Source organism: Caretta caretta, chromosome 26 (genome assembly GCF_965140235.1).
Source record: "Caretta caretta isolate rCarCar2 chromosome 26, rCarCar1.hap1, whole genome shotgun sequence".
Lineage (NCBI taxonomy): Eukaryota > Metazoa > Chordata > Testudines > Cheloniidae > Caretta > Caretta caretta.
Window position 1 is genome coordinate 5,360,829 of NC_134231.1, and position 21,212 is coordinate 5,382,040.

Below are 21,212 nucleotides of genomic sequence, written 5' to 3' on the forward strand. Positions count from 1 at the left end.
TTGTCCGCAGACAGGTCTCTGCTTTTAAACAGCTTTACAGCTGCAAACAAAAGCAGGTCAAGTGAGCTGCCCAGGCATGTCAAAATCCCATCGCATGTGAATAGGGCTACCGGCTACTCCTCATTGGTAGCTAGGGATGCCTTGGATAGATTAACCCTTTGCAAGGCATGACATCGCCGTGCAAGACCAGCGCTATCCCTTCCTAAGGCCACCAGACAATAAGGAGTCTAAGTAAGCAGACAAGCATGACGTGCCCTCAGGGCTAGAGCAAGGGACTGGGAGTTACAACTCCAGGTGCTATGCTAGGATCTGGAAGGCAGTGTGGGTCTAGCAGGTAGAGCAGGGGCACCGGAAACCAGAATTCCTGGGTTCTGTACAGGCTGACTTCAACATCTACTTTGTACTTTCCTAGCATGTTCATGCAATGTTCTCCAAGTGTTTAATTAATTAATCACAGCTATTGGTGAGGTAGGCCGCTATCACTATCTACATTTTACCAAGAGAACAAACAGGCAGAGAGGATAAGCCCAAACTTTTCAAATTCAGTGGCAAAAGATAGGTACCTAAATAAAAATTTAAGTGCCCATGTTTAGCTACCCAAGTTTGAAAATTTGGCCCTAAGGGCCACCCAGCTAGCCCATGGCAGAGCCAGGAATGGAACCTCGGAGTCCTGCTTTCACACTCCCTTACTCTAACCACTAGACCCCACTGCACTCCCTGAGGCAGACATAGCATCCTGCAGTCCTGACTCCCCGTCCTCTGCTGTAAGCACTAGACCTGCACTGCCCTCCACGAGCTAAGGCTAGAACCCAGAAGTCTTGCTTCCCCAGCCGCAGGGCTCTGACACACCATTGTACATTCTCTTCTTTGCCAGGAACATATTTCAAAGTGAAAACACACAAGACAAATGTCGCACACTTTCCTGCACTCCTGCTGCTCTCCCTCCCCTTTCAGTCTAAACTTCATTTCATGCTGGAAGGGGTCTATAATTTGTGCTCTACAGAGCTACATTCTCTCAGGCACTCTCTCTCAACTCTTTCCTAATGCAGGTTATTTCCCTCTGCGAGTCGGACACATCCACAGCATTTAACTTCTGACAAGTGTCGGGCTTGCAGACCTGCTGACAAAGAACTGCCGTTAATTTGACGCTGCATAGAGCCTGCCCCATATCATTTATTCATAGACACTGGTGTATTGTATTACTGGTGGATTAAAAGCCACATTCGGAAGTTTCAAACTGACTCATTTGCAAGGAGAGGAGAAGTAGATACAGCTTTACGAGTGCAGGGACTGGACTAGATGACCTCTCAAGGTCCCTTCCAGTTCTATGATTCTATTTTGACACTAACCACCGAGAGCCTGCAGCCATGCGACAGGAAGTGGACCCTCCTCCGATAAACAAATTCTTTCCGGGGCCAATCTTCCACTGGGGAGAGCAAGGGGAGTTTTTGCTGTATGAATAATAATGCTCAGAGGAAAGTCCGGAGCACTCTCAATTTGGTTTGTACACAGGGGAACCAAGAGCCTTCACTAAGAGTGGAGACATGGGTGTGGGTTTTTAAAGCAAGAGCTCATCTCTGAGTGGTATTTAAATGGTGCCCATTGCTGTAGCATTTGAGCAGTGAGCACCACACAGGTTTTCATGGGATTATCCCCACAGCACCCCCATGAGGCAACGTAGTGCTTTATCCCCATTGTACAGCTGGGAGACTGAGGCCGTGTGGACACGTCTACCCTGCGTTTTAAAACCCGCCGCAGAGAGTCTCAGAGCCTGGGTCTACAGACTCTGGTTCGCATTACAACACTAAAAATGAAGCCAGGCTGGGCTTCAGAGCCCAAGCTATACAGCTCTATTTAGCGCCGTAGCATGAGACCGAGTCTGTAGTCCTGGGCTCTAAGACTCACTGCCGCGGGTTTTAAAATGCAGTGTAGACATACCCAGACCGGCTAAGTCTATGGTAAGTCAGTGGCAGGGCAGGGAATTGACCACAGGTGCCCAGGGTCCCAAGCTAACACCCTAATCATCAGGCTGTCTTCCTTCTCCCTACACCCACCTGCCACTGAAACACAGCTCCCCTACACCCCAATCCTCCAGGCACAAAGCATCGAATGAGGACCCCTTGTTACTTACTACGTCTTACTATTTATATTACTGCAATGACTAAGAGCCTGAACAGAGCTCCAGGCCCCAGCATGCTAGGCACTGTACAAACACACAATCAGAGACAGCCCCAGGCCCAAAATGCTCACAGTGTATATAGACAAGACAGAGAAAGGGTGGGAGGGGAACGGGAGGCCCAGCAAGGGGAAGTGACCAGTCCAAGATCTCACAGCAGGTCACTGGCTGAGCTGGTGAATAGAACCCAGATCTTTGGACTCCCACTCCCTGGCCTTAACCGCTAGAGTCTAGACGGTACTTCCCCTTAAGACTGGGCTTGTTAGTAGTGCTAGTGAAATAAAAACCAACAGGGAAAACTGTCTTTCCCTGGTTTGTCAAAATTCAAAATGTAATGAGGAAGGCGGTCACACACAGAAATACATCAATCAGCTCCCCCCATAGAGCAGATTCCGTAAAACCCTCTTTAGCTCTGGGCGCTAAATTCCCTGGCGCTTCCAACAAGCCAATGACATTAGACAAAGACTTAAGACAAATTCCTAAGTACAGTTGTAGCCCTTCCCCATGGAAGGTCGGATGGCGTGATGATGAGACTGGTGTAAATACCTAGAAAGGTTAGGCCGGGGTAGACTAGGCAGACAGAGAGACAGATTAAACATGCCAGTAGACAGAGGAAGGAATCTGAGCAGCTGTGACAGAACATCACTGCCAAGGCGATGATTGAACCAGCAGAGGGGACACCTCTAAGCATCCAAGTCTTTGGATAAGGAATAAAGCTCCTCTCCAGCAGCAGACAGAGCCTGGACTACACAATCAAGCCTGAGTTCTTCTAGTATCCCACCAAGGTATAATGGAACACTCAGTCCGCAGGCTGTACCACTGTATACCGAGTGGCTATACCTCAATACAGGATCCCCCAGACACCAATCAGCAATCAGCGGAAATGCTGCAGCCATCAGGGATTGTTTACAACACCACACACTCATCCAGCAGCAAGAGGGGTGACCAAGAAGGATCTGAGTTAATCTCTTAAATCACAGGCTCCTGTGAGTTAAAACCAGCAAAGGGAATCCACAGCGGATGGACTACATAGCAAGGTACCTACTGTGGAACATGGAAGCACCATGTCATGACAAGCATGTCAGAGACTAGAGTTGCACCGCCCTGGTCTAAGGGCATGCCGGGTCCCTGGAGTCACTGAGTCCATGGAACCGTGCACCAATTCACACCAGCGCACAATCTGACCCAAACTCAGTAGTTTAAAAACCTAGAAGAGAGCCAACCAGCCAAATGCAGCATGGAGCCATAGAACAACCAAACAACCAGAACCAGCATAAACCCAGCTACCAGCAGCTAACCAGCTCTGCCAGAGCATAGTGCAGAAGAGACCACTGCAAACCTGTACACAGACCAACCGCACACCCCAGCACTGCAAGGGAGCCAGAGGAGGCCACACAATCACTGCATCATTGTATTGATGCGGTGCTGTGACTGTTCTCTGCCTCCCTCCACACTCCAGCACAACATCCCCTCTGCCCACTCCTTAGCTTGGCGTGTGCAGGTGGGAGGTGAGAAGTGTTGTGAATGGAAGAGGAGGCTTCTCTTACCCCGCCTCCAATATCCTGGCTCCTTGGAGGGACCGGGAAGGATCCAGGTTTGTTAGGAGACCAGGCAGATGGAAAAGTATTTGCCATCAGGCCTTTGGACCCCACCAGCTCTGCAGGGAATGCCCCATGAGGGTCTGTGGGGCATCCCTGTTCTAGTCTCCCCATCATGCCATGCAGGTGGAGAACCAAGAACAAAGCGTGCACGTGTACATGGCGGGGGAGGGAGGGAGGACAGTTCTTACCGGCAGAGATGGTCCGTCCGGCACATGTTCCGCAGATCCAGGCAGTTGGGCTTCTCCTTGTCCTCGTAGGAGCAGCTGGGGACTATGGTCTGCCGGCGGCGCTCGGCACAGGCCGGGTCCTTGCAGGAGCAGAAGAGCAGCCGGTAGGTGTATTCGCTGGGCACCCGGTCGAAGAACTGGCGCAGGGCCTTGTGGCACTTGCGGCGGTTGCAGTGCTCGGTGGCCGAGATCTCCTTGCTGCAGGTGGAGATGTAAGCTGAGCGCAGCCTCTTGCAGTTGTCATTCAGGTTGCAGGCTTTGGCTGCATCTAGGCAGTGGTTACTTTTGGAGTTGGTGGCAGGATCCATTCCTGTCCAAGCAGAGAGAGGGAGAGGGGATGGGCGTTACTCAGAGGGATGGCAGAGTGACTGATGCTGCTGACATCCCCCGAGACTAGAGGTGAAGAGGAGAGGGTGTATGTAACTAGGGGGTCCAGAACAGGGTGGCCACAGCTACAGCATTCTGGCCTGCCCCCGCACCAAGACACAGCTGCAGTGTCCAGGCACACACCGCACTGTGCCTATTACACTACGAATGGGATAGGCATCACCAGAACTCAGCTGAGCCACTCATTCAACGCAGCAGTCATCAGCCACATTCCTGCCAGCCGGGATGCCACACAGCAGTGTGGCAACCGCATGTGGTGAGGCACCGAGCTGGTTATTTGGCAACGCTTCCTTCCATTTAAAATCCATACCTTGAAGAGACACCTCTTCATTGCTGGTACCTGTGGCAAGGACAAGAGGAGGGCAGCTGCTAGGGTGCCATAAGGGGTGAGGGGTGGGGAAGACAATGGTCCAGCTAGGAATTTATGGCCGTTTTTAGGTTTCCTGGGTGCTTTGCTCCCCCCTCTCCCAGCATATTCTTTCACTAATGCCGCTGTAATTACAGCTTGGCTCATTCCCAATCAGAGCCTGAACACAGAAGATATTTGCTTTTAAAAAAAAGTGTCTGTATATAGACATAGGAGCATAGCACAAATTGGTACAATTCCTACAAAAACCATGTGAAAATGCAGCAGTGGCAATGGCTCACTGCCTAGCTACTGGGCAAATAAACCCCCGGGGAGAGTGTGGGATGCTGGCATCGCTGCACAGCGAGAGGCATGTGGTGAATGACATGGTAGTTGGTGCTACTTTATGATCTCTGTGTAAGCCACTGCAGCCTGACCCAGAGGTGCTGGGCCAGCTGCTACTAGCAGGGGGTCACCTCAAGTAACAGGGCAAAATTCTCCCTTTCGGCCAGAAGTGAGATGCAAGGACCTCGCCTGTGTTATTTACCTAGGGGTGAATTGTACCGTTCATGCAAAGAAGAGGGGATGACAATCCGGTGCCCTGCACTGGGCGCAGTCAATCCCACCAGTAAAGCGTGGGTGTAAAGTGCTACCACACTGGTAGCATTTTGCACAGACAGTGGACTGGTGACTGATCACAAGAGGAACCTGGTTCCTATTTACACTAAGGCCCCAGGCTCCTTTACGCTGCCTAAGCCGTGTCAATAAGAATGCAAAGGCAGGCTCAGCGGAGCATCGAGGTCAGGGTGTCTCGCACAGAGAACTGATTTCCAAGGATGAATAGATGCTTGGAACCCACTTCTCCAGAGAGGGTAGCCCTTAGGAGGGTACAAGTCTGCCAACAGGTACAGATTTTACCCTTCATCCACCAGCAAGGTGCCCCAGTTGAGCAAATGGAGCTTGGGAAGACGAGAGCATGGTCCATCTGATTGGTCACGCACTGTAGCAAACCACCTGCCCCTTACAGACCCATCCACCCAGGCAGCACCCCGGAGGCCTAACCCAGACCCCCCGAGCCAGCCTGTCGCTGGAACTCCAGACTGAGGGCAAAGATACAGGTATACTAGGTACACTATATTCTAAGTCCTGCCCCAGCGCAGCGGGTGACCTCTTGTGGTCCCTTCCAGACCTCTGCTTCTATGATTCTATGAGCAGCTGCAGGGTTCATTGTTGTGGGCAGCTCAAACCGAGAGCCATTTCCTGTTCTCTGCCGAGGAAACACCAGGAGGTTGGGGCATTTTTTTTAAAGTGTGCTAATACTTAGGAAAACATATTTGCCAACTTGGCACAGGACCCCTCTCTGCCCCCATCTGCTGGCAAACTCTAGCCCTCAGCATCACAAAGGGCCAGACCCAGAGCAACCACCACTCCCCCAGTGACTTCAATGAGAGTCACAGGAGCTCAGAGCCCCTTAGCCAGGCGCTCTCAGGCATCTGAGTCAGAAAACGTGGGCACTGTCACCCAACTGAGACCTTGGCGTATTCACCCTGCGATTCGCATGACCAATTCCTGTTAGGAGGGTCACAGACAGCTGCCACCAGATCAGTGTGTATATCTGCAGCCAGAACAGGACCTGTATTCACCATGAATTTCCCTAAGGTCTGCTCAGACTAGAGGTATGCAGCTGGCATGGAAGGGGTTAACCTGAGCCAGGCGAGAAGCAGCAGGGGGATCAGAACTCATCAAATAATATTCAGTGCATAATTTATGCCATGAATTTGCACTATTTTTCCAGTCCATTATTCAATGAATAGGGATTAATTATTTGCCCAGCTCTAGAACAGAATCACCTCCTGTGATGGGCCCGGTCCCGGCCAGCTAGCACCTTCCCCTCTGGTTCCCCTAGGGGGCCGTGTGACCCCTGCCCATAGACCCAGTGTATACTCAGTGCTTCTGCAGCGAAACAGCTACATGGGTGCAACCCCTCCAGTAGGGGTGCCCAGCCCTGGCGCAAGACAGGGCTGGCTCTGGGGAAGCATATCTGGAGTAAACCACTCGAGCACCAGCCCTTTCTTTTTTTTTTTGCCTGCATTAGGCACTTGCACTAGTATTGTCCCATGGACGCGGACAGCCCCTAGTCTAGCCAAGCCAAGAGCACTGAGCTAGAGACCCAGCAGGGCCGCTTGCAGCCCGGCAGGGCCAGGGAGAAGGGGAGCGGTTAAGTGAAGAGAGCTGCCGGAGAAGCGGAAATGCAGGCCTGCCAAGTGCACAGCTGGACGTGCAGCATCTGCTCCCGGAATCCCAGCAATCAGCAAAAACAAAAACCAAACACAAACATATACAAACACACACACCCTGGAGAAGGAACATGGGCTGAAATTTTTGTCAAAAGGATGAATTGCCCAAGGAGAGCGGGGTGCTATTTTAAAGTCATCTGACTGCATCAGTAATTTCTGCCCTAATTTCCCCTCCCCCGCAAACCAGCCAGGATCCTGGATTCGCCCATTGTTCCCCAGTTTCCACTGGCAGAGACAGACGGCAGCATCCAGGAGGGTTTCCTAACAGAAATATTTGCAGAGCCCTGGTAATTAGCAAATGGCAAGCAGCTACCTAGGTGGGAAACCTTGGCTTTGTTTTTTCCGCTCCCTGCTTTGTTCCATCAGTGCTCACAGGCCCCACCAAGAGCTCCCCCACAGCCAGCCCTCCTAAGCTGTAGCCTACCGAAGCAGCTGTTAAGAGTATCAGACGGCTTCTAAAACCATCTCTGCAACTGAGGCATTTCAGGCCTTCCAACACCTCTCCCTGCAGCACCGCCTGCTGAGAAAGGCCAAAACTGGAATGACTGGGTGTTTCCCGACAGCCAGACCACCTGCACCATTCCCTGCTGCGCCTCCTGCTCAGAAAGGCTAGAACTGGGGTATCTGTGATCGCACTCGCAGCTGGCTCTGATGTGCCATGTCGCACACCCTCCTTGAAAAGGAAAGGGACAGAAGCAGCCACAATCTCCGCACTCCCAACGCATGCACAGCCAGCTATTTATCCCACACCCTTCCCCAGCAGTGGCTTGGGGAGTGTTCTCTGCTGGGACAGTTGCTTGCCAAGCTCTAGACAAGTGCTAAGTACTAACACAGTATATACGCTAAAAACCTGCCCTGCAAAATACACTACAGAGCACAGAGTTTGCCCAGATTCCTGTCTTCCCAAGCTACATACGTTCTACCTTGCAACTTCCCCTTCCCTAGATACCACAGTGAGGAGCAATAGACAGATGATAAGCAGGCAGACATGCCTGGGGGCAGCATGTATGGTGATAGACACATGGCAGTTGTTTCTCTCCAGCTCCCAGGGCCTTTTTTCACCTTGTCCCGCACTCGCTGAGCATTTGATCTGAGATCTGGTTTAGACCAGAAGGCACTGGTGCAGCTGGATCATGCTGACTCCGGCCAACCCTCCTCAGAGCCCTCAGAATACTTAACAGAGCAGAGCGTGCAGCATTCTGATGCACTGGCATACATGTGGGATCGATGCACAGTGCTGGCTTAATGTATAATCCTCGTGAGCATCTGCTTCTGTCCTGCCTGAGACCTGCAGGGACCTGGATGCATTTTAATAGAGCCTGTACTTGGAAAAGCACAGTTTCTGGGGAACTCATTAATAAGGTAGAAGCATTAACATTTCCTGAGGCAGAAAGGCAATGGGGTCTGTGAAGCTGGGGTTTCTGAGGGAGCTCTGGGAGAGTGGCAACTCCAGTCCCCTCCAACTCCCCGAGCTTATCCCAACCCTCACAACAGGTAGGACAGGGCCCAGGGCCCTTCAGGGACAGGAGATGATCCAGAGACTTCCAGGGCACCTGCAACCCCTGTGTATGCTGCCCACTGTGCACAGATCAGGGATACAAGAGCTCGAGCCTGCATCAGGGTCTCCAGGACAGAAGTTAGGTGCTTAGCAGTACCCCAGATCCATCTCCCTCCCCATCAGCCCCTGTACAAAGAGGCTTCATAGAATCTCCAGGACAGGTGGGTCCAGGAGAATTTTGAGGCAAAATACTGGTACAAAGTCTGAGTCTCGAATGAGTCGCTGCTAACGTCCCTTAATGCCATCGGAAGCCATGCCTGCTCTCCCTGGGTCTGCCTTTGGCTCTTGGGACAGATGTGTCATTATTCACACTTTTGCCAAAAGCCAGACGCTGCTAGCACACAAAATGAATGAACGTTCACCACCAACTTGCGGCCTGAGCTCAGAGCGCCCCCTTGTCCAGCGTGGGTTCCCTTCACTGCAAATATTGGGCAGAGACAGTACCAGGCAGTAGATCACTGTTCTGGCTTGAGCTAAGCCTTGTTATGGGTCAGAGAGGGGCACTGCCTTTCATTCAGAATAAATGTAAAGAATCCATTGTGATCATGTGACTGAAGCTACAGCAGCAGCACCCAAAACATAGGCACATGGCAAGGCTGAGCAGAAGCTGAATCATGTGGCTCAAGGGGTTTCAAGTGCAGGGCTAGGGCTTTGACTGGGGGAACAGTTTCTCTGGTCTGTGAGCAAACGCAAGAGGCACAACACAAGGAGACAAAAGGCAGAAGTGGAGAGAAAAAGCCAAGTAGACCTAGCCTGGAAGGACAGTAATGTGGTCCTGAGATAAAGCTAAGAGACAAAGCTCTTTGGGTACAGAGTGCTGACTGGAAAAGGCAGGCCTGAGACAACCAACAAAGAAAATGTGTGTGGGTTTGTTTTGTTCCTCCTGTGTTTGGGGAAACAATTTCTCCTCCCAACTAGAACAACTGCCAGGGTCCCAAATTTTAAGCAGCTGCTCAGGCCAAAAGGGGTACCAATAAAATGTAATGGTGTCTACTGCAAGGGAGACCTAGCAAGCTTTTAATGAAAGGGGAGGAGAGATGGAATCTGGGACAGAGAGAGACAGAGGAAAGCTGGTCTTGTGCTTAAAGAACTGGATGGGCACTCAAAAAATGTGGGTGCAATTCCTGGCTCTGCCACAGACTCCCCTATGTGGCCTCAGGCAAGTCAGTTCATCTTTCTGGCCTCAGTTCCCCCACCCCAATCTGTAAAATGGGGAGAATAATCCTCCCTTTGTCCCACCCTGCGTCTGCCTCATCTGTTCAGACTGTGAGCTCTTTCGGACAGGAACTGTCTCTCGCTATGTGTGCTTGCGGAGCTTAATGCAAGGGGCTTCTGAGCCAAGTTGGGACCACTGGGCACTACAGTAAGGATACCAGAGCCAGAGACACAGAAAGCTCTGGAGCCAGCTGGTCTCCAGAAGGGAAGCTGTGTGCACAAATGGAGGAGAACAGAGCTGAAATTGACCCCATGATGGAAGTGCATTTAGCTGCTTCCCCCACATCGCTGTGCCAACGCCCTCTCACCTGCTCTGCAAGCACCCTGCTGTTCCAGGCCTGCTGGGCTCTCCACAAACAGCTCTACTGAGGCCTCTGAGTCCTGCCCTGCAGCCCCCTTGCCCTTCCACTTCAGAACACAGGCTGCTAATTGTGCCAACTTGGGCACTGGTTCTATTGATGCAGGAAACAAACACACACAAGGGGCTAGAGGGAGACGCGAAGAGGGAGACACCACCGAAGCCATTGGTGATGGTATTTCAGGAGTTCCCAATCAGGTCAGCTGCTCTGCAGCCAGCAAGCGCGGCGTATTTAATATCTCCCTCTTTGCTTCCACAGCCCCTTTTAAAAAGGTTACCGTAATCCCACGGCTATCCCCACAGGCAATCAATGCCAGGCTGGCCCAGCCTCGTTATCGACAAACAACAGTAACAGCTCGTTTGCTTCAGTTGCTTCAGCTTCAGATCAGGGGGAAGCGCCCACTCCCTTCGCAGCCTCATTACTTCCATGCATGCATGGACACAGCACCAAGGGTGCAGGGCAGAAGGAACAAAGGGAGGGGCTGGGAGAAGCAGCTGCACTGAGCCACAGCCTCAGCTGCTCTTAAAAGACACTGGAGAAGAAACTTGTAGGAGCGCAGGATAGAGGGAACATCCTGGGCAGGAGGACAGGACAGGAGAGAAGACCTCAGCAAACGGGCACACAAGGTGGTGGACCAGGGCAGGAATGGGGATGGAGTGGCGTCTGAGGCAGGACTGATGGGGTGGAGTCTAGTCAGGGCAGGAATGGTTGCATCATCTGCAATAACAAAATAAGAGCACCAGAAGGGTAAGGGATGGAGCTGAACAAGGGGTGGGAAAAGGAAATTGCAGACAAGAATGTGTGCGGGCAGATGGGTGTAGGACATTCAGGCTTTAGAGATTCAGGCTTTTCAGTCCCTGGTTCAATCCCCGCTGGGTTGGCCAAGATGGTGACAGTCACATATGCACCACTTAATCCATCAAGAGAGGGCTAAAGTGGGACTTGACTGGGACACAGGCCTAGCCAGGCTCCTCCGCCCAGGGCTGAATCCCACGCTATGCATAAGTGAGGTGCAAAAGACCAACATACAAATGTCTACCCATTCCCCGTGTTCCCAAACTGGCACCTCCTGCTCATGTTCCCTGGAGCTAGTGGTGATTCCTCCAGGAGTTTGGAGAGACGCCCAAGCAGCAGCTCTAACCTGCTTTGCGTGACACTTAGCAGCTCTGACAGCTGTTTGGCGAGGAATCGGATCTTTTTGAAATTTAAATAACATGTTTTCTGCATTTGGCTTGGGAGACAACCTGAGGATAATCACATTATGCCCCATGCAGCCGTGAAAGCAACACTCTCCTTTGCTGAGCATTTCCCCATCCTATATCCCAGCCTCCCCCTCTGGCTGGCAGTGCCGCCCCTTGGTATAAGAAGCGTCACTCCTCCCCCTCCCCACCAAATTGCCAGAAACATTTCCTGTTAATCAGGGGTTGGATTTCGGAATAGATCAGCCCATGAATTAATAATCCCCGACTCCAGACACTTCACTTTTCATATTTTTCCACCAACTAAATATTTCCTTGATGATAATTTAATCCAAAATGTGGGGGGGAGAAATGGCTGTGCTGTCTGGAACCCAAAGGCTGAGCTCCCTGGAGCACCTTTGCTTCAGAAGTTAAAAGCAGGAGTTCGATTCAGCAATAATATGATCCTCCCTTTGAGCCACCTCTCAACTAGACTGAGGAATCTTCAGGGTAGGAATTAGGTCAGCCAAGGCATTTGTACAGCACCCAGCACAATAGGGGTCCTGATCCTGCCTGGGCATTACTTCAGGGAAAACAATCTAGCCACTGCCTTCAGTTAGCCCTTTCAGAGCTGAACCGAGCAGGGCACTGATAGGAGATCTATGATCCCCTTCATCTGTGACCTGTCTGCTGAGCTCTTCCCCCCGCCCTGTTATGATGCTGGATGTTTTGTGAGGTGGATAAAACTGAGAACTGGCAAACTCATTTCACACAGGCCACTGAGCTGACAGACAATAACAGCTTGATCTCTCTAAGCCTGTGACCAAAGAGCATAAATAGGGCCCTACCAAATTCACAGTCCATTTTGGTCAATTTCACAGTCAGAGGATTTTAAAAATCATAAATGTCATGATTTCAGCTATTTAAATCTGAAATTTCACGGTGTTGTAATTGTAAAGGTCCTGACCCAAAAAGGAGTTATGTGGGGGGGAGGGTCACAAGTTTATTGTATGGGAGGTTGCACTACTGCTACTCTTCCTTCTACGCTGCTGCTGGCAATGGCGCGGCTGGCTTCAGAGCTGGGCAGCCGGAGAGCGGTGGCTGCTGGCCGAGAGCCTAGCTCTGAAGGCAGAGCCGCGGCCGGCAGCTGCGCAGAAGTAAGGGTGGCAATATCGCGACCCCCCTAAAATAACCTGGCAACCCCCTGCAACTCCCTTTTGGGTCAGGGCCCCCAATTTGAGAAACACTGCTCTCCCCTGTGAAATCTGTATAGTATAGGGTAAAAGCAGACAAAAGACCAGATTTCATGGTCTGTGATGCAATTTTCATGGCCGTGAATTTGGTAGGGCCCTAAGCATAAGGCTCTGTGGTCTATTACCAACACCCCAGAGTAACCGGTCACTTGTTAGTATCTGCCCACTGTTCAGCAGAGTCAAAAATCTAATGGTGGCAGGCTGTGCTCACGCCTCCCCTTTCCTTCACCCATGCCCTGAGCTACAGCCCTGGCTGTGGCATGTGAGCTCTCTAAGGCAGGAGCATTCAGATGGCCAGCACAGTGTGTAACCATTATAGGCACACGAGCTACTTCACTGCAGTTAAGAGCATTAACCTCTCACCGGAGCAGAGCAATATGTCACTTCACTGCTGACAAAAGCAGCCGCTTGTGCCCTTAACTGGTTTTATTTGGAAGAGTCTGAAGGGACATTTTTCTATTAGCCTACCCCATTGCAGGAACACACTCTTAAAGAAGCCCTAACCTTCCAGACAGTGCAATGAGCCATGTAATGTACCTCTGAAGAGTAATAAGGTTCCGGCCCTTCCACTCCTCTCCTGCCTCGTATATTACCACAACCGAACTCCGTAGCCATAGCGACACGGCTGCTGGCGAGAAGGCAAATGGTACAGGCTTGGCTTTCATCTCCAGGGTTAAAAGGAGAATGGGTGAAAAGAAGTCAAGGCATTGCAAGTCCTCGTTTTAGCTGGCTGGAGATGTAGGGGACTTGAGAAGAGGGAGAAGCCAATGGAAAGGCAGCACCGATGGGTGGTCATGAAAACTGATGGCCAAAAGTTACAAATGGACTGGGATGATGTTCCAAAGGATGCTCAGTGGGTGGCACTGAAGGAAAGACACCGAGACAGAGAGAGAAATCTGAGGTTCTCAGATGCCTCCTTGGCAGACAGACCACTGAATTCTGTACAGCCAGTCTGCTCTTACTTGATTTCAGTTGCCAGGGCTAATGAGTGACTTGTGGGTCCCAACCTGAGACTCTTTAAAGGGTTTAAAGATTTTCCAAGGGAGGGCACTCAACCTTGTTTGAAAAGTCAGGCCCCTTTAAGTTGTCTTAAACTGCAATCACCCCAAAAAATAAAGATGTAACATCCTTGTTTGGGTTATCGGTAGACATTGAGCCTGGGACCTCTGTATCTAAAACCATGAGCTGCTACTGCCTGAACCTCTAAACCTGAAACAAGTAGCAAATTCAAACCTATTTTTCAAGACAGAGACCTACATTATGATGGAAGTAAGATGACAGTTCCTATCAGTAGCTTAAGAGTAAAAATTCTTACTAGGATGTTGTGATCCCAAACCCAACTATTAAATATTCAGGAAATCAGCGTTAAGGTTATTAAGGATTGGAAATGCACAGTTATAGCACCCAGCCAACCTTAACTCCAGGCCCACAGTGACAGGCAGAGAGCCCCACGGTGTTAGCATGAGTTACAACTAGAGCTGGGAGAACTTATCCATCCAAAACTTTTTTCACTAAGAAAAAAATGGAGATTAGGAGACATCAAAATGCTTCACAAATTCATGTCAAATTCACTGACTTGTTTCAGTAAAAAAAAAAAAAAAACCCTGAAAAAAGACCACCCCAAAATTGAAGTGTTTTGATTTGAAACAATTTTTCATTTCAAAATATACTTCAATCTTATATTTTAAAAGTTTAAAAATACATTTAAAAAGCTCAAAAATGAAGCATTTTGTTCAACCGAAAATACATGCTTTCTTCAACTTTTTGGTTTCAGGTTGACCAGAATTATTTTTCCACCCCGATTTTACAGGACAGCCACAAACTGAAAAATTAGTTACTGACACAGCTCTAGTTACAACTAATCTCTTTGGCACACCTAGACCCAGGAGTCCTGACAGACTTGACCCCAGGTAAGGGTCTTCCCTCCTCTTAGCAGTTGCACCCAGAGTCTGTTCCAAATACAGCATTGGGTTCTTCTCCTGGGAATCAAGACAAAATTGTGTGCCTGGTCCTTCTTGTCCATTCTCCCCTCACTGTCAGTGCAGAGAGCTCCCACTAAGCAGTAGGATAGACCCAGGTGTATACAGATGTTTATATCCTGAGTGTACAGCTGATCTGTCTTGCTTTTAAACCCATTGACTGGAGCGGATCGAAAGCTGGAATTTCCATTCCCTGGGAAATTCCAACACATCAACATTTGCTTTCATCCCGAAATGGGATGAAAAGTTGAAATTAAAAAAAAAAATGATGGAATGGAAATTCAAAAAAAATTGTAGAAACTTTTCATTTAGACATTTTTGAAAAACATTTTGACATTCCTGAGGGAGCCGCATTGCACTGTGTGAGATATAGTCCTCCAGGGAGCCCTGCTCGTAGGAGACAACAGGGACCCAAATTTCAACACCCATAAGACAATGAGCTAGAAAAATGCAGCTTAATGTTATTGTTTAACTGATTCAAAATGAAACATTTTGGATCAATTCAAAAAAATATTCTGATCTGGGTCAAACTAATCCACAACAAATATTTCATTTTAATTTTCCTCACTGGGAAACTGAAATGAAATATTGCCTGCAGAAAATTTTGATTTTGCAGAAACTTTGTTTTCTATTGGGAAAATCATTCAACAGAAGATTCCCAACCAGCTCCACTATTCGTGGTTTTTTCATAGAAACATAGAAATGTTGGGCTTGGAAGGGACCTCGAGAAGTCATCAAGTCCAGCTCCCTGTGCTGTGGCAGGACGAAGTAAACCAGGACCTGGCAGGTATGTATCAACCTGTTCTCAAAATCCTCCAGTGATGGTGATTACACAGTCTCCCTTCAAAGCCTATTCCAGAGTTTAACTACCATTACAGTTACAAAGTTTTCCCTAATATCTAACCTAAATCTGCCTTGCTGCAGATGAAGCCCATTACTTCTCGTCCTACCTTCAGTGACATGGTGAACAATTGATTACAGTCCTCTTTATAACAGCCCTTACCATATTCAAAGCTGTCATCAGGTCCCTCCTCAGCCTTCTTTTCTCTAAACACGCCCAGTTTTTCTCCCCTTTCCTTATTGGTCAGGTGTTCTAGACCTTTTGTTGCTCTCCTCTGGATTCTCTCTCCAGTTTGTCCACACCTTTCTTAAAGTGTGGCACCCAGAACTGGACACATTACTCCAGCTAGAGCCTCACTAGAGCAAACTAGAGAGGGACAATTACCTCCCAGGTCTTACATATGATTCTTCTGTTAATACACCCCAGAAGGATATTAGCCTTTTTCATAACTGCAGCACATTGTTGACTCATATCCAATTTGTGATCCACTATAACCTCTACACCCTGTCCAGCAGGCCTACCACCTAGCCAGTTATTCCCCATTTTGTAGCTGTGCATTTGATTTTTCCTTCCTAAGTGAAGTACTTTGCACTTGTCTTTATTGAATTTCATCTTGGTGATTTCAGACCAATTCTCCAATTTGTTAAGGTCCTTTTGAATTTTAATTGTGCCCTCCAAAGTGCTTGCAACCCTTCCCAGTGTAGTGTCATCTGCAAATTTTATACGCATGTTCTCCACTCCATGATCCACATCATTAATGAAAATATTGGCTAGTACCAGACCTAGGCCTGACCCCTGTGGGACCCCACTAGATACATCTCCCCAGTGTTCTTTAACCTGTTCTTTCATGATTTTGCCATGGGACTAGCATGTGCCTGGATGTTCCTCACTCCTACTCTGCATTTGGGCAACCCTTAGACAGGTGAGCACTAACTCCACAAGTGATCTTATAGCCTTCCATAGGCAAGTGCTCACCAGTGGGACACAGGGCTGCACAAGCTGGCCCGCAGAAAAGAAGTCCTTTCTCCCAGTATAACACTTAAGGCTTAAGGTTCATACTGGTACCCTTCTTCAAACCCTACCACTATAAGGTCCTTTCGTGTCTATTTTGGGCATCTGGAAATCAAGATCCCTCAGGTAAAAAAAACCCAACCCAACCAAAAATCAACTCTGCTTTTTCTCCAGACCTCTTGCTTTGAATCCTGCCAGCTGGACCTGCCCCCACCTCTGGACTCTTTCATAAATCACAGCGTGTCCAGACTGACACAAATGCAGGTGACACAAATGGCCATCTGCCCTCTCCACCCAGGCCTGGCACCTGGTCAAACAGCCTCCTGGAACTCCAGCACAGTCGCCCCATTACCCAGTCACTCATTCCCATTCCTGTTCCCCTCGCTGCTGACCCCCCTGCCCAAAGAATGGGAGTGGCAGCAGGGTGTCAGCCCCCCCCAAGAGAGAGGGGAGCTGTGTCTAAGTGTCTCCCTCTGGGAAAATCTTTGCTTAATGGACTTGACACTCCGCTGGGCGAGAGAACACGTTTTGTGTGTCTACGAGACAAATGAGCAAATTACAAGATCTCCAGCCCACTTTATCAATTCCTTATTATCTGATGCTTGGAGGCAGCTAGGTCCAAAGGGAAAAAAAAAAGTCAAACACCAAACCACAACAGCTTTGTGAAAGAAAGAAAGAAAGAAAGAAAGAAAGAAAGAAAGAAAGAAAGAAAGAAAGAAAGAAATCCACTCCAAGGAAGAGCCTGCGCTCCTCACGCTGATGGTCATGCCACAGAAGATGAGAAGGTAGCACGTTCCAGTTTCAGTTCCATCTTGCCAATTTCTCCTCATCTGCTTAAAATTTAGATTGACCTAGCTACATCACTCAGGGGTGTAAAATGTTTCACACCCTAGTGCCATAGTTAAGCCAACCTAACCCCTGGTGCCGATGTGGCTAGCTACCACCACTCGGGGAGATGGATTACCTCCATCAGTGGAAAAACCCCTTCCATTGGTGTAGGTAGCATCCGCACTACAAGAGCACAGCAGCACCACCGTATCTGTGCCCCTGGCACCCATAGCTTAGACATGACCCTAGGTAAGAGACTAACAGAGACAGACCAGGAAAATTCTGTGCTGCTGGAAACTGGCACATCTCCACTGAAGTTAATGGAGCCCTGGCGATTTCCATCAGCAGGGAATTTGGCCCTGGATTCATTGCACCTTTCTGGCTATTTCCCCAAGTTGTCCTCTCCCAGGATTCCTCAGTATCTGTTAAAAGAAAAGGAGGACTTGTGGCACCTTAGAGACTAACCAATTTATTTGAGCATAAGCTTTCGTGAGCTACAGCTCACTTCATCGGATGCATAAAGTGGAAAATGCAGTGAGGATTTTTTATACACACAGACCATGAAAAAATGGGTGTTTATCACTTCAAAAGGTTTTCTCTCCCCCCACCCCACTCTCCTGCTGGTAATAGCTTATCTAAAGTGATCACTCTCCTTACACTGGACCAACATGAGTTAACTAATAACACTTTGCTGCAGAGTCCAATAGGAGGCAAATGCAGAGAATAGTGCAGGGGTGACCCTACATTGGGTCACCCCTGCACTAAAGTGGGTCTAAAGTGATCACTCTCCTGAAACCTGTCAGTATCTGTTAGTCATCCATTGACTTCAGCGAAAGCAGGAACATGTTGCTTTGCTGGATGCATTTGGCAGATGGATTCCAATGTCAGGAAATGGGAGGCACCAGACACAGCTATAGACCCCTGCTCTCACGGAAGCCAATGGGAATCTTGAAAAAAGAAAAGGAAGTCTCTAAGGTGCCACAAGTACTCCTTTTCTTTTTGCGAATACAGACTAACATGGCTGTTACTCTGAAATGGGAATCTTGAATGTCTGAATGGAATGGAGCTAGATAAGAAAGGGGAGGAGCTGCAAGCGATGCCTCACAGTTACTGAGTTCCTAGGAACAGCTGCAGCCGGGAGCCCCTTGGAGGTGCATAAATCAAGGAATGCATTTCAAATAGAGAGGAAGAAACGGTGCAGCACAGAATGCACACATGCACATGGGTCATCTGGCTTGGGAAAGGATCCCACAGGCCTGGAGACAATACAGAGGGGGCAGAGAGAGGGAAGAAGAAAGGAGACACAGAGATAGAGGGAGCCCTTGAGGGCCAGGAGAGAAGGCAATGTCGAGCTGCAAAATTAGAACTACCCTGAATACCCAAAGGAAGAGAATAACACCCAGAGGTCCCGTACTGCACCCAGACCCCATCTCTGCAAGGTCTCTCAGGACTAGAGCACTCCCCAGAAGATCCAGTTACAAACTCTCCAAGTCTCACCCAGCCCTGGGATCTCAGGTGGTGGTGCTACGTAACCAGCTCCAACAACTGCACAATGCCATTCGCCATTTCTAATCCCCCTCACCACAACGGTTAGTTACCAAAGCCACTGTGTGGTTGCAAAGAATACTCCTCACAGCTCAGAGAAATTAGCAGGACAAAGACCCAGGAGACCCAACGTAGGGTCACCCCTGCACTACTCTCTGCATTTGCCTCCTATTGGACTCTGCAGCAAAGTGTTATTAGTTAACTCATGTTGGTCCAGCACTCTGCTCTCAGTTCCACTGTTTTAAACTCCAAGTAACTCCACAAAAATCAGTGCAGTGCCACCAGATTGGCACCAACATCACTGAGATTAGACTCTGCTGCAACAAGCGTTAATTATATATCTATACACGCTAACCCCAAGAGCCTGCTTCTGGTGCCCCGTATTTCATGGCATCACCAGTGCACGGTGTGAACCACTACCGAATGAGAAGAGTAAGGCTCAATTCTGCTCTCAGTCACACCAGCACAATCGAAATCTCTCCTGACTGGAGCTACTCTCGATTTGCACTTTTACTTGCTTGCTGCTTTATGTGAAGAGCATCTGCCCTGTAAAAGTGTTTCACGCCTGCTTTGCACGGGTGGAAATAACAGCGTGAGGTGCAGGGCAATTGAGAATGAGGCCCAAAGCATTCTCAGTAGCAGCGCTAGAGATGTCACCGTTATCCATAGCTCCAGGCTGCAACATCTTAGTCACAGAATTATGATTGCAAGGCAGCCAGGGGAAGGGGGGCACAATATGAGATATTATGGGGTGGGAGATAGGCTGGAGAGGAAGGGATTGAGGAATGGGAACGGGAGCTAATGTTTTATCATTCCCCTGGAGGTTGGCAGAAGGTCTATTCACAGGCGAGAGGAAGAGAATATAAAACAGTGAAAGCATGTTTTGTTTTGCTTTTATTACCTGAGAAAATTGAAGCGAGTCTGAATATATCAGAGAGACGAGAGGTGACCGGCTCGTAAGGGGAAGCTTCATAAAATTCTTCTCCTGGAGTAGGGGAAAAAATAAAATAAAAGAGATTGAAACCCCGCACTGAATAAACCCAACAACCACCCATGCTATTACTGAGCTGCCTCCCCCAGCCACTGTGGGGGAAGCCAGTCATAAAACACGAAGGGGAATAGGTGCTAAATCCCATTGAATTTCAGCAGGATCCAGCCACGGAAATTCCTTTGACTCCTCTACAAATCCTATTCATCCTGGAATGTTCTGATGATTCATTTCTGCAGAGCTGGTCAAAAAAATTTGACCATAAAAATTTGCCCATAGGAAAATGTAATTGTCAAAATTGAGACTTTCCCCACAGGAAAATGTCAATTTCACCAAAGCTTTTTGATTTCCTGTTTCAGGAGAATTGAAACAAATGTTCATTGCAAATGGACACTTCAAAACTAAACAAAATTTTTTTTTCAGTTCAAAAAAATCTCATTTTGCCATGTCGCTCAAACTTGTTGACGTTTTCCCAGATTCAAAACTTCGGGGGATTTTTCTCCCCTGCTTTGCAGAAAGTGTCAGTATTTTGACAGTACCTTCCAATCAGAACAGAAAGTTATTTCAACATGTCAGAATTCTCCTCTCACCCCCGAACAGCTCTCGTTCAGGGCTTAGCCTTTGTTAGAATTATGGCCGATTTGGTGGGGAAGAAAGGGCATTTCCAACCTTGATTTGTATTGATAAGCAGCCCCCTACAGTTCCTGGTATCATTGGGTCCCTATCTAAATAATTTTGCAGCCTTCAGCACCATCATATCATAGCTCCTCCCAAACATTAATGACTTTACCTTCAGAGCCCCACTATAAATCTGATGTCATCCTCATTGTACAGATGGGGAAACTGAGGCACAGAGAGGTTTGTGTGAACTGAACAAAGTCATCTTGTAGCAGAGCTCAGAACAGAACCCAAGTCTCTTAACTCCAAATCCATCTTCTCACAAACACTTTCGCACATAGCAGAAAGGTGTATATTCAGGGGAAGGGGGGAATTTGAGTATTTTAATTACAAATCCAAATTTTTTGCTTCCAAGACCTTAATTGGGGTTTAATAATCCACATCTACAGACCCTAAACAGGCTCAGCAGAACGCAACAGCCCCTTGCTAACAACCCCAACCACGGACCATAACTCTGCCAAAGATCATGGCATATTAACCCTTGGAGCATTGGTATGCAGAGAGCTAAAGAGCTTGTGGCTTTTCTCCAGGGCGGCTTCACAACTCTGTGGAACTGAGCAAAGCTGCCAGTATGACCAGTATACATAAAGCACCACACTAGGGGCCAAACCTTGGGACCACTCCCATTGACTTTAATAGTGTCAGAATTTGGAGAATTGCTCTCCAGGGCAATGAGCCCATTACTAAATTGCCTTCAAGCATCTCCAGGAGCGATACTAAAATTAGTTGCAGGTGATGATCTCTC

At 48.7% G+C, this 21,212-nt stretch overlaps 1 protein-coding gene across 3 annotated transcripts in view; it reads right to left on the reverse strand.

The window, feature by feature from the left end:
* Positions 1-21,212, reverse strand: part of GFRA2 (GDNF family receptor alpha 2) — a 98,461-nt gene that overhangs the window by 51,978 nt on the left and 25,271 nt on the right. For 2 of the 3 annotated variants that reach the window (XM_075123384.1, XM_048828991.2), the window contains exons 3-4: positions 19,703-19,786; positions 3,966-4,314 (exon numbers count right to left, since the gene is read on the reverse strand). In XM_075123384.1, coding sequence (XP_074979485.1) covers positions 3,966-4,314; positions 19,703-19,786 — 433 coding nt within the window. The remainder of the gene's footprint in view (positions 1-3,965; positions 4,315-19,702; positions 19,787-21,212) is intronic. The other variant, XM_048828992.2, reaches the window with a different exon arrangement.